The 19586-nt window shown below is 39.0% G+C and overlaps 1 protein-coding gene across 3 annotated transcripts; it reads left to right on the plus strand.

Annotated features, from left to right (window-relative positions):
- The first annotated feature begins 2198 nt into the window (after positions 1-2198).
- LOC127781779 (protein ENHANCED DOWNY MILDEW 2-like) lies at positions 2199-17752 on the plus strand. Of its 3 annotated transcripts, none has more exons than XM_052308817.1 (19): positions 2199-2322; positions 2669-3105; positions 3195-3291; positions 3960-4007; positions 4098-4339; positions 5898-5994; positions 6088-6183; positions 6829-7076; positions 7164-7247; positions 7319-7768; positions 9486-9630; positions 9722-9823; positions 10273-10365; positions 11923-11964; positions 14446-14556; positions 15321-15392; positions 15763-15881; positions 15983-16046; positions 16131-17752. In XM_052308817.1, the coding sequence occupies exons 2-19, from the start codon at positions 2696-2698 to the stop codon at positions 17562-17564; spliced, it is 3954 nt and encodes a 1317-aa protein (XP_052164777.1). In that variant the 5' UTR covers positions 2199-2322; positions 2669-2695; the 3' UTR covers positions 17565-17752. The 3 variants fall into 3 exon arrangements, with proteins under 3 accessions (XP_052164777.1, XP_052164776.1, XP_052164775.1); XM_052308816.1 differs by having other exon boundaries at positions 2246-2386; XM_052308815.1 differs by having other exon boundaries at positions 2272-2414.
- The last annotated feature ends 1834 nt before the right edge of the window (positions 17753-19586 follow it).

Here is a 19586-nt window from a genome sequence, read left to right on the forward strand (position 1 = left end):
CGTCCGCATGTTGGTGTCAAAGCAGCCATCCCTTTGAGAGCCGCAACCGCTGCATCCCTTGGCGCTATGCTCAGCACCCGCCGTCCCCCTCCTCCCCTCCTCCCTTCCTCTGCACACTGACGCCATCTGGGCCCTCCCTCTAGGTGCAGCAACAGTCGTCGCCCTCGACGCTAATGTTATGCGCAGTAGCCACTGCCGCCCCCGTGCACTGACGATCCTGCCCCTCCCTTCCTTCGCACGGCAGTGCCACTGTGGCCCTCCCTCTGAGTGCAGCAACCGCCGCCGTGCACCGCAGCCACTGTCGTCCTTGATGCCACATCCAACCGAGCTCCCCTATTTGTCGGCGCTCCCTCCATCCGTGCGCCGGTGGCACGGCAAATCCCCTTCTACGCATGCCACCGCTCGCGCCGAGAGGATGCGATGTGTGCTGCCACCGAGTTGAATGGATGGAGTTGGACTGAATGAGAGAGAGAGAGGAGGAGGAGGAATTGGGCTGAATGAATAGGGTTCAACCCTCTTCGAGGGTATTTTGGTCCGTTCGAATAGTAAATATATTTGTTTATCTTTTTTTATCTAAATGAAGCCTTAACGGTGTATGGAAATAGTGTCAGACGGGAGGTACGATTTTGAAAAGTAGGGTCAGGTTGGTAGTTGGGTTTCGAAACATGGTCAAATAAGCAGTTGTCCATACTTTATTGGTAGCCTTGTGCATTTTAAGTCAGTTCGCTGTTACATTTGATCCTATGTTTTGCTTCGTATCTTTCGATGTGTTGCTAGCTTGCCTTTTCCATGTTGCTTGCTGTTTCTTATATTGGCTGGTTTGAGAGTTACAATGGGGCTTTGGTTGTTGTTTGCTTGAATTATAGAGTTGTATACTTGTATATGTCTTGAATTTACTAGATATGGCTTGTTGAAGTAGTGAGCTGCATTGAAGTTGCGGTAGAAGCGACAACAACTGTTGAAGGCTTTTTTTTTTTCTTGGGTTAATTGGATCAAACCGAAATTTTGGCAATTTGACCCTTTTTAAAAACTGGTTACAAGAATGGACTGGGCTAAAAATTATCATTTATTTCATACATACTAAAGGACAGTAACTCCTATAAAATAATAAGATATAATAATATATGCATGGAGTCACATTAACACTTTTAGATGAAGAAAATTGGCATGTTGAATTCCTCTAAACCGTGAGCATAGTGATCATAGAAAAGTGGAAATTCCAGCTGAACATGCTAGCAATCTCACAGAAGAAGTGAGCATAGTGACTTTCAGCCACAGATACTTCAAAGCTGTCTCTTTTTTTTACCAATGAAATATTTCTGTTTAGTTATCCTTTTGTCCTCGGAGGCACTCAAATGGAGCTTTGGAATTTCTGCTAATGAAGGCGAATGGTGCATTGCATCTTATATTGTCACTCTAGGAATAAACAGTGCAAGCTTTTTACGTAAAGAATTTATATGGAGTGCTGTATAAAAAATGGTCGCATTTATTATTCTACTTTTGCATATATATTGCCAAAACGTATTTTGCACGTGCACGATATCTAGTTCTCTTAAATGGATCTTCCAACAGAAATAGAAAGATTTCCTTTCCATTGAAAGTCCTTCCAAAAAGAGAGAAACACTAATAATAAAAGAGTGGTACTATACATACAACTCATGAATACGACTACCACTCACCTCATGGCACTAAGATCCTCTTTAGATGAGAATAAAACTTTTAATTCCCTATCACATCGGATGTTTGGATACTAATTATAAATATTAAACGTAGACTATTAATAAAACCCATCTATAATCTTGGACTAATTCGCGAGACGAATTTATTGAGCCTAATTAATCCATGATTAGCCTATGTGATGATACAGTAAACATTCTCTAATTATGGATTAATTAGGCTTAAAAAATTTGTCTCGCGAATTAGTTTTCATTTATGTAATTAGTTTTATAAGTAGTCTATATTTAATACTCTAAATTAGTGTCTAAATACAGAGACTAAAGTTAAATCCCTGATCCAAACACCACCTAATCAGTTTATTACTAGGAATATTTTCATGTGGGTTCAAGTCTTTCACAGCATGTACAAGTCGTATGCATAGTATGATTCTGGTAACAAAACGTGTCTGCTTTGCGTGCCGAAGCCTCACGAACGCTCGCGTAAACAAAAAAAGAAACCCTCAAAAACCGGAGCCCGAGTCTGAGTCTGAGTCTGACTGACCACGCGGGCCCACCCCCCTCTCCTCTCCCCTGTCCTTATCATCGTCCCAACCACCCGCGCGAGGCGGGCGAGTCGAATCGAAACTGAAGCCAGAATCTCTCTAGGGTTCGTTCCCTTCTCGCGATCCTCCCCCACCTCTCACCTCCCGCGCCCCAGTCTCCGTCCGCCGGTTAATCTCGATCCCTCCCCCACCGCGGGTGTGCCCTCCTCGCTCTCTTTTTTTAGGGATTTTTTTCTAGGGTTTTGGTAGAATTTTGGGTCTTCAGTTGTTTCTAGTCCCCTTCAGGCGATTTAGTTGGGTATCCTTTTCTCCGTGGAATTCCCCATGTGGTTTCTTCTTCGATGGGAATCCTCCGCTTTGCTTGGACGCATAATAAGATGATTCGTTTATGAATCTTGTGCAATGCGCCTGATTTTTCATTTCTCTTTGTTTTTTTTTTGCCCCCCTCAGATCGCGGATTGGGATACTGCGGCGACCATGATGTCATCGGACGACGACCTTGAGCCGCAGCTCAAGGCGGTGGAGAATTACTACTTCGTTGACGACAACGATGTGCCGGTATCCTTCGATGTCCTGCCGTTCCAGTTCGATGCGGCCGAGGGGGTCGCGTCGTTCAAGAAGGATGTGTACCTGCGGGGGTTCACCGACGGCGGCCTCCAGAAAGTCTACAAGCAGGTGGTTGCCTGGAAGCTAGTCCTAGATGGAGACTCGCCTGAGATCGCGGTGCTTTCGACGGAGGGCAGTTGGATTGCCCTGCTGAAGCCGAGGCCTAGCTACGAGGAGATCATCCGGTCTGTACTGATCACTGTCGAAATGCTTCACTTCGTCCGAAGGAGGCCAACGGATTCCGAGAAAGACATGTGGGATCACCTCTATGGGGTTTTTGAGTATGTGCTAAATACATTATTTACTTTATTTGTTTTTGGGTAGTCATAATTAGGTCCTATGACCTTACTAGTGCTTTCTTGCATCACAGGAGATTTGTGGTTAGGCCCTTAGAAGATGACTTTGCTAATCATCAGAATTTAATAAAACTCTTTGCTCAGAGGGACCCAGATTTAGCAAATTCACAGGTATGCGATTCTTCAAATTCTTATTGTGGCTACTTGGAGTTCAGGTGAATTTTTGTGTTCCATAGGATTTAGTCCAAAATGTTTACTGGTAAATTCTGTCATATTGCATACAGACAAATTGTGTCATGTCCCCTCATAACTTCTTGAAGTATTTCCCATACAATGGGTTCCTTGTCCCAAATTTTCCTTTTAGCAATCCTAACATTAGAAGTAGCACGTTTCGTGATTAAATCGCGAATTACAAATAGCTGAAAAAGCTTTATTGCTATCTCTAGAGGTAAAACCCACATTGATGTAATAATGAAAGTGAAGGACCCACAACAATGACAACGCCCCGAGTAAAGATGACCTGATTTATATTGCAGGATTTACAGCTTTTGCTGTACCATCGTAATAGGTCAGCGTCAGTGTCAAAGTTATCTTTTACTGTCCATGCCGCCCCCTTGTACTTATCAGACATGCTGTTCGCTTTTAGCACTCCCGCTTGTTTTTGCATTCTGTATACTTATTATTTTATTGCACGCCTGCACCCATAGCACTTGTTTCTTGTACTGCTTATTTCATCCTTGCACCATTTACCAATTTTACGGTTTTAGCAACGTACATCTAACATCTCTTAAAATTCTTTATTTATTGCTCACAAGATTATCTTTCATAATTTCTGGCAGGTTTTGCAAGTCTTCATCAAAGACAAGATTATGGAAAAGACCAATGAGGTAGCTCAGGTTTCTCCTTCCTAATACTTTAGTGGCCTTTAAAGTATTTATTTAGTCTCTCTATTCACTTTTCTTTTGATTTTCAACTAGGTTGGTTCAAATAATCTGGATAATAAACGAGAGCCAGACATTAAACAAGAGCCAGACATTAAACAAGAGCCAGACATTAAACAAGAGCCGGTTGCTGCTGGTGATGAAATGGAGGAGATAGTTGAAGAAGGCATTCCAGATGTACCAAGCAATGATGATGATGATGATGAAGAGGATGAGGAGGATGGAGATTTGTTTGATTCAGTTTGTGCTATCTGTGATAATGGAGGGGAGCTGTTATGGTAGGCGCTCTTCTACTTTCCTTAAGTGCCATCAAGTATTTTCATGACCTACATGCATATTACAGAAACTTAGGAATTAGCAGGACTTCTAAGGATGATACGTATGAAACTTTTTAGTAACTAAATCTACTTCGTGACAAAATATAAATTAATAGTTGTACATCATATCCTTTATATTTCTTGTTTCATAGGTGCACTTAACATCGCTCTAGGTCGAGGATACACAACTTTGGTGCATAACATTTTTACTTGTGGTAGTATTTGTTGTGAATCACTGTATAGCTAATTTCAAAACAAACCCCAGCTGGGCAAGCATTTATAGATGTCCATGTAAAGATCTAGTTGTCTATGCTTTTTATCAGTACCTGATTATCTGCGGAGGAGTTTCCAGACATTGCAGGGTGCTAGTATGTAAATTCTGTCATTTATTGAAACATGTTCCTTACTACACTTGGGAGATAAATCTGTTAGGTTGATTCAGTATTTCCATGCGTTAAGTACAAAAAAAAAGACCTACAGTTTGGTTGTTCTTGGAAACTGACACAAGTATCAATTGGCCAAGGATAGATTGGCACTAGAAAGTACAAATGCTTGTGTTATGAGTAAAGATCAGGTAATCTGTACTTTCTGTTCAGGCCGTGTTATGGTTATCATGGTTTTTGCTTTGAGGCCTTATGGGCTTATGTGCGGACCATGTTGCTGCAGTTTCCACAAAAGAAACAGAAAAAGAAATAAAAGAAGGTGGAAGTGGCAAATAAGAGAAGATAAAAACAAACCAGCGGCAAACAAGGGAACATTAATTTTCTGATGGCAAACAAGGGATTGGGTTAATGTTCAATACTCCCTCCGTCCCATAATATAAGGGATTTTGGGTGGATGTGACATATCCTAGTACAATCAATCTGGACATACGGTATGTCCAGATTTATTGTACTATCATGTGTCACATCCACCCAAAATCCCTTATATTATATGACGGAGGGAGTAGTAAATAAGGAATTTTTTCCATGATTGGAGGAGCAAGGGTGCTATACCTTATAAACATTTTGTAGCTTTGGTCAAGATTTGGCCTTCACTTGGTAAGTTTCCAACTTTGGTAAGGTTGCACTGAAGAGTGCTTCCTTTCCAAAACTTGGCCAGTTCATGGACTAAGCAAGCTTTGGTAATTCCAATTTTCCATAAGATATCATAATGGGAATTCTATTTATGTACATGCACAATTGTAAGCATCGAAGTGTTTTGTAATTTTGTTCGAGGACTTTAAAACAGATTGAAGATGTGTTGTTTTGTTTGAATTTGAATCTTTATAAATCTTCAAGCACATTTGAAATTTGATGATGGCAATAGAGCATGAAACTGCATGTATATCTAAACAGAGTTATTAACCCACATGATATGGAAAAACAAAATTCTTAGCAAATGATTCCTGTTTTTATTTTTCCCTAGAACAGATGGCGTATTTTTGTTGGATACCATGAACATGGAATATTACTATGTTCCTACATTTTTCATCAGTTTTCTGATCTCAATAATGTATTCTTGTGCTGGTTTGTTGTAGCTGTGAAGGTCCGTGTATGAGGTCCTTCCATGCAAAAATAAGAGATGGTGAAGATTCTTACTGTGCAACCCTAGGGTACACAAAGGCAGAAGTCAAGGTAGTTCGGAACTTTGACTTTTAAAGAGCACTGATACTTCATTCTTGCTCTTTTTTCCAGATTGTAATGTTATACTTTTCTAATGTTTTCTAGGCACTAAAAAATTTTGTGTGCAAGAATTGTGACCATAAGCAGCACCAATGCTTTGTCTGTGGAGAGTTGGAGCCTTCGGATGGGCCAAATGCCAAGGTATTTGACTTCATGAAACAAAACCTTGTGGATGTATGACAGACATCCTTCATACAAAAGGACAACATCCTTTTTCTTAAAAAAAAGAAAGACAGTTCCAACTTACAATATGCATCACTGGAGAATAAAAATCGTTCATATAATTCATAGTTTGTGGTAGACTGGTAGTTTTGTGTCACCCTTAGATTTTTAGCACCAAGAATCATTACAGGCATTGATTGATTTGTATAGATGGATTCATTGTCGATACTTGGGAACAACAGTTAGCTGCCTTGTCTTCAATCAAAACAGGATAGGTATGAATGAAATAAGAGTGGGAAGGTTGGTTTGTAGCTATAGGTAAAATACACTAGTTCACCAATTTCCAACTGGTTGTACAAATTCTTATACTGCTTGTAAAAGGGAAAAAAAGCATCTTCTAGCCTCTGTTTTCTCGTACTGTCTTCAATAGGAAATGGTAGTAAGCATTGTGACTTGCCATCTTCTAGTTGAGCTTTTTAAACTTAATTTAATAAAACTAAATGCCATTTTAATAAAACTACAAAAGCTTTTCCATACAAGCTGTCAAGTTGTTCATTATGAGTCTATCTTAATCCTAAGTCATTTTTTTAATTTTAAAATGTTGACGCTTGCAAATTTCTTTAGGTATTTCTCTGTAATAATGCAACCTGTGGGCATTTCTACCACCCAAGATGTGTTGCGCAATTGCTTCATCCTAACAGCAGAAATGAGGCTTCCGAAATGGAGAAAAAGATTATGGCTGGGTTTTCATTTACATGCCCTGTACATTGGTGCTTTCATTGTAAAGGTCTAGAAGACAGGACTCAAGAACCACTGCAATTTGCTGTTTGCAGACGCTGCCCAAGATCGTATCATAGAAAATGCTTGCCAAGGTTTTATTTTTTACACTTTTAGTTCCCTGTCTGAGTTCATTGCATATGACATTCCTTGGTCTTCTCACTCCTGAAATTATTTCACAGGGAAATTTCCTTTGAAGATATTAACACGCAGGGCATCATAACCCGTGCATGGGAGCTTTCAAAAAGAATTCTGATCTACTGCTTGTATGTAAACTTTCTTGTGATATTCCTGTTCTGATTGCATGGAGAAACTAACATCTGATTAACTGTTACAGGGACCATGAAATAGACCTTGATATTGGAACACCACCCAGAGACCATATAAAGTTTCCTCGTGTTGAAAAATCAGCTTATTCTGCAAAGAAGAAAGTCAAAGAATTAGCTGAGAAGAAAAGACGGATTTGTGATGATTCATATGTTTCTGAACCTTTACAGAAGCGCGCAAAGTTAAATGAGAAGTTTAATGCAAAAGGTGACAAATCTAAAAAAGCTGGTGTGAAAAGTGAATTTGAGGAAGTTCTTGAATCTGAAAAGAAAAAAACAAGGAGCCTGAAAAAGAGAACACAGCCTGAAGAACCTTTGGTTGAGTGTGCTGCTGCTGCTGCTGCAAACAATGCAAATCGACCTGTGAAAGAACGAGAAAAAGAATTAGGGACTTCATCGTTGGATATGGGGAAGATACCTCTTAGCTCTTTCCCTATTGTGGATAGTGAAACGGAAAAGAGGTGAGTCAGTTGGATATATTGTTTCATGTAAACAGACTATAACAGCGAGGGCAACAGAATATTTTTCTTCTCCTCAAGGCAAATATGTTAGTGGTTGGTGATGGATGCTATTTCGTTTAGAGTATAATTGAACATAGTTCATCAAGCCAATCCTTCTTTCCTTCTATGTCTACCTTCTACATCATACTAAATCTCTGAGCAAAACCCAGGCCAAGCAGGGCTGATGTAAAATAGGCATAAAGTTGGATTTGCTAAGTTTTGTCTACTTTCGCTAGACAGCCTATCATTTACGCATTCTCCATTAAAAAAAGTGAAGTCACATTCTCCATTAAAAAAAGTGAAGTTTTGTCTACTTTCGCTAGACAGCCTAGACAGCCTGTCATTTACGCATTCTCCATTATTATAAAATGAGCAAATAAGTTGCAAATGAGTTGTTTTGAAGGCCCCAGTGATATTGATATTTCTGTCCAGCCCTGCTTCTAAATCCAGGCTTGTTAAGCCATCCAGTTCAGGGTCTGGCTGAACCTATTTTGCTCAGATCTACTCATGCTACCACTATACAATAAATGATAATGGTGAGATGGTGAGAGTTATACAACAGGTAATGGTGAGATGGTGAGAGTGCCTGCATATGTTTATATTTTATCAGGAGGAGAAGACAATTCATGCCTTCAAATGCTTATATTTTGTCAAGAGGAAAAGACAATGCTTATATTTTGTCAAGAGGAAAAGACTTACCCAATTATTGTTCCTGAGGATTGTTATTGTCTCATAATTTATATTTGTAACAGGATCTGCACTCTCTGATCTAGTATATACATAGGATTAGTTGTCTACAAAGGTATATACATGAAGTAGAATTGGAAAGGTTGCCACCTCTGATCTAGGATTAGTTGTCTACAAAGGTATATACATTAAGTAGAATTGGAAAGGCTGTCTTTCCCCCTCACATACCAAAGAAAATGCAGAGGCTCTGCTTCATTGGTGTTTGCATACTGTTAGAACCAGTCAAACCATGAAAAATAAGTTCCAACTCTTCTCTCTCTTGCATCTTCTATTATGTTTTGTTAAAATAGGTAGTATTAAGCTTTTACAATCATAACATGTTAAACTCCATTTGCAATACACAATAATAAAAAGAAAATGTTCCATCGCATATGGTGTTGGGTATATTGAATTAAAAGCACAATAAGTTGATGAACAAACCAAAAGATTGTGCAAGTTGCAAATATTCTTTTGGTTACATTATTTAGCATGTTAGCTCCAGTGTCGTGTGTATGATGCTAGGCACAGGCATAACTAGCTCGTTCTTCACATGCTTCACTGCCAGAAGGTCTCTTTGTGCTCTATCACAGTAAGGTCTCACTTATTGTCCAAGGGAACATGTGGCTTTGTGGGTTTGTAAAGGTATGCTTCAATACATACTGTTCGTGACCACAAGTGGGGCTGAAACATAGACCTGTGAGCTAGATTCTTACCATTGTTATCTACAAACTCATGTACATTTGTAAGACTTCAAAACCTAAGCAGATGATATTTTTAATTATGCATCCAACAACAATCTTAATTATATCCTTTTGGTGTAGCATTCCTTTTTTGTTTTACCTTATTATCATAATTAATTTCCAAAACTTTTTTTTTGTTTTACCTTATTATCATAATTAATTTCCAGATTTGAGGCTCCTAGTTGATTATGATTTTTATTGTTCTATATTAGGATATCAGCTTTGGTAGAAAAGGAGGTCTCTTCCTTAACAGTGGCTGATATCTCTAGAAGGTGTGTCATTCCTTCAACTTATGCATGCTCTGGCCGGCAGATTGACAAAATTGTTGTACGAGGCAAGCTTGAGCGTTCAATTCAGGTATGAGCAAAAATTCCAGGAGTGGTAGATTGCCAACCTGAAAATCCATCAGTACTCATTCTTATCAGCATATATTGATATGCTTTTGTAGGCAGTGAAAGCTGCTTTACAAAAACTGGAAAATGGAGGCGCTGTTGATGACGCTAAAGCAGTATGTGAATCTGAAGTTTTGAGGCAGTTAACAAGATGGCATGTATGTGGATACTCTGCTTTTGATATCTCTCTTAATAATGATCTTCCTTAGGACCTGTGCTATGCTAATGGTAGGGCTTTCTGTTCTTCTTTCTGATCAATGCAAACATAAATTCTAATACATTTCCCATCATCCACTGAAACTATCCATGGAAGCTGTAAGTTAACAATCCTAATAAGTTTATCTTTTGCGTCTTATTAAACATAATTTTGGCATCCTAATCTTTTTTCATCTCTTCATTCATGAATATGCTGTCAAAAGACGTAGGTCAATGTTGTGTATTGGATATCATGTAAAGAAAATATTAAGTCTGAAGAGTGCTGGAAGTACTTCTTAGATCTGGCTATTATGCTGATCTTAAGTTTCTCATCAGCTGCAAAACATATTACGCCACTAGCTTCCCAGTGCACTAATTAAATACTATGTTCTATATATCATGTTTTGACCAGAATAAGCTCAGAGTTTACCTTGCACCTTTCATTCATGGCATGCGCTACACGTCTTTTGGACGCCATTTTACAAAGAAGGAGAAGCTCATTGAGGTATATTCATATCCGAAGCCTATTTTGGATTGCATAATGAACTTTTTTACTGGAGTTCACAGAATATGTTACTTTTCACATTGGCATGGCTTACAGGATGAAAGTATGTTTCATAATTCCTATTTCTCGTATTATCAATCTAGATATTATGTTGGTCGAAGTTAGGTTGCATTTTGAACAAAATATCATCTATTTTTAAAATGTTGTATGAAAGGTTTTTCTTATTGGATTCCTACATGGGCTTGAAGTCAGAGGCCATACCTTGTTTATAACACTGGCCCTAACAAACATATCTCATATAACATGGACTCTAACTACTGTTAAAGAACTACTAATGAAAGGAAACTTATCAATCTAACAATATGACATGTAAGTATTGCAGTAAGTGCTAGTTGTGAATTTCTTGACTATTTGGCTGGAAAGCATCATGTCAGCAACATTCACTGTTTGTTCCAGAAAAAAAAATACTATACGACAGTTCAGCTCATATATGCATGTTTCCCAGTTTTTCCTACTTGCTTGGCTGATTTTGGGCTTCAAGGTTTGGCAATCAAAGCTGTACCCAGCACAGCAGTCCCAGCTGTAGTTTTGACAATTATGTGCTCTCTCTGAAAATCATGCCTTAAGAAACATATCAAAAGAACAAATAAAATGAAACAGAAATAACCTTAATCACCAGTGGAACCCCAATTACAATTGTTCTACACGTAATTAACAATATTAACTTCTTTTGCTATTGTTAAGTTAGTGCTTTCTTTGGTATTGCCATTGCCATCTGGTTAAAATAGCTCTGATGATATTTTGAGAGCGTGAAGGACTCCCTACTTTTGCATGATTATTCCGTGCTTCCCAACTTCCCTTTCTTCTCTAACCCTGGTATGGTCTTCATATAGTTTCAGCACAAACTCATTTTCACTTGCGCTGCTCCTAACCACCACCATGCTGACCCAGACCAAATCTGGCCCCCATGCCTATCGCTATTGCTTCAAACTGTTAAGTATTCTTGAGAGAACTACTCCCTCCATCCCAAAATGTAAGCATTTCTAGAGATCTTCATGGGAATTAAGAAAGTAGTTGGAATTGAGTGGTGGAAGGTTGTGATTGGTTAAATGGGGAATGGTTGTGTTTGGTTAAATTGAGGAGGTAGATGGAGAAATAGCTATATTTTGGGCAAATTTGAACTCTAGAAATAGCTCCATTCTGGGACGGAGGGGAGTACATACTAATATTAATCAACAGTGTTTGTTCAGATGGCATTGATAAAATGAAACAACAATATAAAACCTTAACAGGTAGTAGACAAAAAGAAAATTGCATATTTTTACTGGCAGATTGGATAATATAACACCTTAACAGGTAGTAGACAAAAATAAAATTGCATATTTTTACTGGCAGATTGGATGAGAAGGGGTTTCCTTGCTTACAAAAGGACAATTAATTCTACACTGATTATTTCTGTTTTCTTCATAATTTATTATTTGTTATAACCTTCTACACCGTTCTTGAGAGTTATATAGTCTGCCATTGAGGCATTGACTTATGTATTTCTTGGTACAGATTGCCGAGAAGCTTCATTGGTATGTGCAACCTGGAGATATGGTACGTTCACTTGTCATGTAACAACCAACAAGTATGCATAGTAATATAGTGTAGATAACATCCATATGTATATGTATGAAACATTTTCAATTGATTTAGCTAGTGTTCTGAGATTAACAAAAAACCTACTGATAACTGTTGCCATTTGTCTAGTCCACTCTATCTATTCATGAAAGTGTGCAACTTATCCCAAGTTGTACTAATTAATTAATGGTCCTAAGTGATTCTTTTGTCAAGTTCAGAGTAGCACTTAATCAGTAAACTATATAACCATAAGCCCCTACAGGTCTACACTATCCAAAACTATCTAGATGACCCTTTCAATTGATTTTGCACATGTAGCTTACTGATGATGTTGATTTTGCTTATGTGGAATGCCATACCACTCAAACCTTCTTTTTGCTTCCCTTCCTTCTTTCTGTATCAAGTTTGGGTAGAGTGTGTCCTTCCCTTCCTTCTTTCTGTATCAAGTTTGGGTAGAGTGTGTCCTTGGTTGCTCTGCAAACCTCCTGGGCATGCCTAACCAATAAATTCATATCTAGGAAGCACCAACCTTCATGAAATAGAATTTATTTATTTATTCTCAAAAATGCAGGACTGCGCTTCATTTCATTAGAAGGAAAAATGGAAAGTAATTACAAAGGAGAGGAGCAAAAATGTCCTCCCACATAACACACTCACACTACACGTCGCCACTATGATAGACAGTTGAATGTTTCTATGAAAAAAAAGGACAAACAATTCAAGTATATGTAATCATGTGAATGAAGGAAATGTGCTGTGAACAAATCGATCAGAGTCCAGTATCTCATCAAATCATCACCCCTCTAACTAACAGATCACCCCTAACTAACCGTGAGTCTGTCTATTCTTGAACCATTGGTTCAAAGATAAAGAAACTGGAGAAACAAAGAAAAACAGAGCACAACTAGGAACACAATGCATTTTCTATTGTTAGTGTAGTAAGTAAATGCAAGTCCCTTATTAAATTTGAAAGAAGACAAAAGGGACTATTTTGTAGACTGACGTGAAGTGCAGCCACAAGGCTACTTGCCATGATTTGACAAAAATCTTCCTAAGGCTGATCCTGCACAAAAGGCTTCTAAATTTTGTTTTTTCCATGTTTGCAGCCTTTTATTTAACTCCATTTTCAATTTGTTGGTAGCTGGCCAAGAATTCGATGTCCAGTGGTAGCTGATCCTTCTTGTTCTCATCTTATGATGCGTGCTCCATGCATATGATACATTCATACAACTAAAATTAATTAACACCTGCTGCTGGTGTGGCATCCTTGGTTGCTAAGCCAGCCAACATGATGTGGCCAAACCTTGCCATGCCATGATTTTAAATCTGGCATGATAGCGTTGTCTACTTGTCTTGCTGTGCCAGCTTCAGTGGCCATAGCCAAAAAGATCTAGAATTGGAATTAATATGGGATTGGGTTTATTTTTAAAATTTATGAGAAAAAAATATAAAAGAAATTTGGGATCGTTGCTGCTGATTTCAACATTCAACTGACAAAATTAGGCACAGATGGCACTCCTGTTGCACACTTGCAATAACCTGAATCTTCTGTCATCATGTGTGCTAATCTCTTCATGCCGCATTGGCTGTGCTAGTCGCATTGTATCTTGCATTGTGAATTTTGTTTTGATGCTTGATAAATAAAAACCATACAGAAGAGTAACAATGTAGATCCTGAAACACGGTAAGCACTCTTAGTGAGAGATTTAAGCATTGGCCAGTGGACACTCAATCATATTGATTGAATTGAAGGAAGAGGGTAGCTGTGCTGCTCCTGCAGCCCCCGTAGGGTGAACATGTTGAGAGGCTTTGGTGCTCTAAGGTGGGTTGTCTAAGCTAATGTTTTTGCTGGACTTTGTATAGTACTCCCTCTGTCCCAAAATGAAAGCATTTCTGGAGCCACGGGCACAAGTATCAAGATGGTGGGTGGAAATGATTTGGGGGAGGTTGTGATTGGTTGAGAAGAGAAAGTAGGTGGACAAATTAAATGGAGAATGGTTGTGATTGGTTGAGATGGGAAGGGTAGGTGGAGAAATAGCTTCATTTTGGGATAAGGCCTGAGTGGTAGTAATAGCTTCATTTTTGGGACGGAGGGACTACATATTTTATGTTATGTTTTATTTAGGTCTGTTGACTCCTTGCCCAAAGAGCGTGATAGAGAAAAATGCTAAGTAGGCACATTTGTTAACTATTGTTTTGTTGAGAGGAAGTGGGGAAGGCAAACGAAAGAACATGGCAACTTTCTCCCCTTTTTATGTATGTAATACAATGGGCCCATACCACTGGGAATGGGCTGGCTGTGGATCTATCCTAAAAGACATATTTTTTCGTAACCGCTATGCACGAGGGGAATGGTAGCGTGCTATGCGTGAGGGGAGGTAGCTTTTAAGTAGTAGAGATAAAGACAATTTTTTCAATTGTACTTTTACTCAAGTGCTTCAATTTCTGTTCAAGCAGATTGTGGATTTCTCCTGTGGTACAAATGATTTCAGTCAATTCATGAAAGAAAAGCTTGATAAAGTTGGCAAAAGATGCAACTTCAAAAATTATGATGTTATTCAACCAAAGGTATATAATTGTAAACTTTCATGGCCTTTATCCATTTTGATACATTATTAATGGAACCCTTTGAAATTCTGTGTATTTCTTTTCATTGTATTATTAGATGAATCTTGGTTCCCTTTGTAGATTCATGTATACAAAATCTTGGTCAGAATATTCATTATGGCTATGTCTGCTGCTTACTACATTAGATGGTGCTATTGGTGCCCCTTGTTATGTTAGAAATAGGTGTGTTTTGTTGGACCCAGAATGGTACAGTGCTGTGTGTTAGTGTTGGAATGAGTTATTTTTTTTCTTAATTTTTATTTAATTAATTTAAACTATTGGTTCTGGGCTGGGTTGAACCTATTTATATTTTGGATTGTAGGTTGGCTTCATTTTTGTTTGCACATATATGTTGCCTAGCACCTTTTGACGTCTATATCTATTTGAACTTTCCTTGTTATTACAGAAAATCTTAAGAGTTTCATTCCTGTAGTTAGCAGGTATTGATAAACATATTTAATGTATTTCCATAGGATAAATTGATCCACGCAAGTTATTCATTTCAGTTTAATAGGGTTGGTATCACCTGCATATGCACTGGTTGATACAATGTACCACACAACTCATGATAGGATGGCATTTATCGTCTGCGAGGGATGCCCTTTCTGGAGATCTTATTTCTAGTCACTTTTCTGTTTGCTAGTACAACCATTAACACATTTACTTTGAACAGTTGCGCTTCTTGTACTTTGGAACCTGATATAATTGATCATGGCACTCCGCAGAACTCTTTCAGTTTTGAAAAGAGGGACTGGATGACTGTCCGCCAAAAGGAACTGCCACATGGATCTAAACTGGTATGGTCTTTGGTCTTTCTTTTCCCTTTTATCCCTAAATAAATGTCCAGTCCCAAATTCACTACTTGGGCAATGTTGTTCAAGATTATGATCCTGACTTGAGAATACTACCCTAAATAAATCATTAGTTCCAAATTCACTACTTGGGAAAGTTCAAGATTATGATCCTGACTTGTGAATACGAGTATACAACTGTTGACATGATGACTCAGTTATGATTGCTTATGTATGTACATGTTCAATATTACAAGTCCAATTCAGGGAGTTTTGCTCTGATATCAAAATTTCACTCTCAAGTAAAATAGCATGTATTATTTTTAAGAAAGGACAATGTTTCATATTTTTTGTATTGTCACTAAATATTTTGTAGATCATGGGCCTTAATCCTCCTTTCGGACCAAAAGCAATGCTTGCAAACAAATTCATTGACAAGGCGTTGACCTTCAAGCCAAAGCTCATCATATTAATTGTTCCCAAGGAGGCTGAAAGGTAATGAAGATGTTTGTGGGAAGCATTGCATATCAATGTACTTTTGTTGTCACTGCTACTTTTGCACTGTTAACTGTTTCACCTCTGCTGGACGCTATCAGGTTAGATCGAAAGCAGCAACCTTATGATTTGGTATGGGAAGATGATCAAAGACTTTCTGGGAAGGTGTGCAATGCAACTTACAGCTCTACTGAGTTGTACATCTCTCCTCATGCTTGGTATAGTAACTGACTTGTTTATGCATTGCAGTCATTCTATTTACCTGGTTCTTTGGATGTGAGTGACAAACAAATTGACCAATGGAACAAATCTCCACCCCCACTCTATTTGTGGAGTCGCCCTGATTGGACACAGAAGCACAAGAGAATAGCAGAACAGCATGGGCACACCAAAGCCAATGTTTTCTCCCATAATGAAGAAGATTTGGTTTATCTTTTTGAGGATAGAGCTACACAGAATCATGATGTCAATAATAAGAACTACACATCTGGAAACGGGAACTTCACTGCTGAGAAACCAGTACAAGCAGACGCCTTCCCTCCAGAAAAGCTAGTAGAAGTTGCATACGAGGAAATGAAGGTTGCTTCTAACAGAAGCAGTATGTATCAATCAGATCAAATTAGTGTTCATGATGAGAGAGATTCACATTCTGACTTGCCGATGTCTCGGCACAACAGTATGAAAGCAAAAGAGGTTTCAAATAGCTCAAGAGACAGAAGGAAATCAGATAAGACAGGACATGAAGCAGATTCCGATATGAGTATCTTGCCCTCAGATTCCAGGAATTTTCTACACAAATCAGGCAACCTTGAACCTCCAATATCAAGTAGAAGTGGATATACCTCGGAGAGGTTGAGATATCATGATAATCATTTCGATCATCTTGTAGGAGAGCACTCATCATCTAGCCTTCAGATGCCAATCTTTGAGGACAGCTATTTCAGATCTGTGAATGAATATGGAGTTGCATCTGTAGAAAATAACATTGCCCTTTCGACTGATAATGTTGGTGCCGGCTCAAGGATGTATAGTCCTGATCCAGAGCTGAACGGGTATGCTGTTGATCCTACTGTTAATGCTTATGGTTCAGTATCTGGTGGAACCGGTGGCAGCTTTTACAGGAGGCAGAACCTCGAGGATTACACCATGGACAGTAGTGAGTCTGCTCAGATGAATCCAGTTCCTGGTAGAGATGTGCAGGAATATGCAAGAACATACTATGGACACAACAGGGATGAGGTTCCCCAAACAGCAATTAACACACCTTCCATGGATATTCGAACACACATAAGAATGTACGGCAGGCACATCAGGGATGATCATACCCAAACAACCATGAACCCACCTGCCAATGATTTTCGGGCACAGATAAGAATGTATGGTCAACACGCTACCTCCGATCACCAGCATGCAAGTAGATACTCTTCTGGGTCTCCAGATGCTAGATTTGAGCAGCAACCTTCTTTCACTTCATATGGAATGCCTTCTTTGGGTTCGACAGGGAGGTCGATGATGGATAGGTATAGTCCCTCCATTGATGAAACAAGCTATAGGACTGGCCAAAGAGGCCCATACAATGCTTCTGACTTTCGGAGGGATCGGCATCCTGATGACATGAATTTTGCTCCCCATAACCAGTATCCATACCCACATCCAGGTTCCTCTGGTGGCTGGCACGACTAGTAACTGAACTTTTGGTGTTCACACAGAATTATGGTCTGGCATCCTCTGGCAGATGTAATATAAACAAGATAATAAAGAGATGATCTAGAGGATGCAAAGTTTTAAAAGGTAAACCATGTGTAGGAATGTTTATGTAGGTTATACCATTTGTCGTTCTTTGAGCTTTTGGAATACCAATTTTGTTTGCATTTAATGTACAAAAACTTACCTTTTGTTTTGAAATGGAACCTTTTTCGTGATAATTGTGTGAACAGTGTTTGAGCTATATATATAATAGGGATGAAAACGGTTTGAAAAACCCTATACCATTTTCGTTTTCATATTTTTTTCCTCGAAAATGGAATTGGAACGGTATACCTAGAAACGGTAACGATATTGGTAATATCGGTATATCGGAAACAGAACCATCGAAACGGAATATACTGGTATTGATCTGGAAGTCCAAAATTCATGTCCAGAATCAGCGAAGTGTGGTATAGCACATATTTAATTATGCACGTAGATGATTTTTAACTTTATTCTTGCATCATCACATTCCACGTAACACTATTATATGATGATTAATGGTATGGTAATAAGTTTGACAAAAAATATAAACAAAGTTCAACAATACTTCAACATCGATAAGTTGAGGAAAATCCACATGCCATATCATAGGGTTAACAATATTTTCCCTAATCACTTCCCCTTCTTTATGGGCTACATGCCTACCATGCTTCTTTATTTATGGGCTTTCAATGGGTTGAGCTGATTGAGCCGCTAGGGAATTTTTGTAATCTTTTCGGAATTTTGACGGAAATTACCGTACAAATATGGTTACCGATAAAACAGTTGGAAAAACCTCTATCCCATTTCCAGAAGATATTACCGTTTCTATTTCCACCACAGTCGGTTACCGATACCGACTGAAACGGTCGGTGAAAACTGGAAACGGCAGCCGGAAATCTTAAAAATTTCTGTACCGTTTTCACCCCTAATATATAATGTAGATTCACCAATTCTAATGAACTAATTGATTGCTTGTATAGTTTGGAAATACATATATTCGTATGCTCCACAGTTTATGCACTTGGTTGTTTCAGCGAAGTGAGATACGTTTAGATAATGGAAGATAAAGGTAAATTTCCGAAGTCACTGAAGTTTAGATAATGGAAGATACGTTTACATATATTGTGTCTAGTTTTGGGGGTTTGCTAATAGATTGACAGTGGCCGTTGGATTTCAATCCAATTGTTTGGGATGCTTTGTCGACTAGCCACTGAAGAGGGGAACTGACTGCAGCAAATTACTAAGCTAAAACACGAACACAGCTGTGGCAGCGGCTGAAAGGTGTGGGTAGGAGGTAAAAAGGTGTTCTGATGTAAGTATGTCACATGTGAGGCTGCTGGACAGCTAGAGACAGGGTACAAGGTACATACCATATAGGGTGCGAAGATGAATAATGGTTTAAGGATTATTTGAAACGTCGGAAAAATAAGGCACGTGAATGAAAGAATACAGAAGGATACAAGATAGGAATAGATGGGTGTTTGGAATGCAGTAATTTTCTCCCACTGTTCTCATTTGTAGTGGACATTTGTTTTCCTAATTTTTGGGTGCAAAAAACACATATATGCAACTTTACCTCTATTCCTTCGTTGAAATTTTTTTGAAAGTAATCGTGTTCTTACCGGAATTGCAAGAATAAGCTGATTAGGGGCGGATTTGCGGAAATAATACCAGCGTCGCTGTTTGAAACAGCGATAGCGCGATATCGCGTAATGCGTGCGCGAAAGCGGTGGCGCTATCGCTAATTGGGAGTGAGGGAGCGCTAATGCATCGGTCTCGCAGTCCTAAAGCGCGAGAGCGAGGCGGTGTTGCGCTTTTGTAAAGCGATAGCGTGGTCCGTCTGATGCCGCCTGACGTAAGCAGGACACGAAGCGGTCTCGCGCTTCGAGTGCGCGATAGCGCGTGCGGTATCGCGGTCGGGCTGCGCGAGACTGTAGCAGCGTGGGCCGACTGACGCATGTGGGGCCCGAGGAA

This window comes from Oryza glaberrima, chromosome 8 (genome assembly GCF_000147395.1).
Source record: "Oryza glaberrima chromosome 8, OglaRS2, whole genome shotgun sequence".
Classification (NCBI taxonomy): Eukaryota; Viridiplantae; Streptophyta; class Magnoliopsida; order Poales; family Poaceae; genus Oryza; species Oryza glaberrima.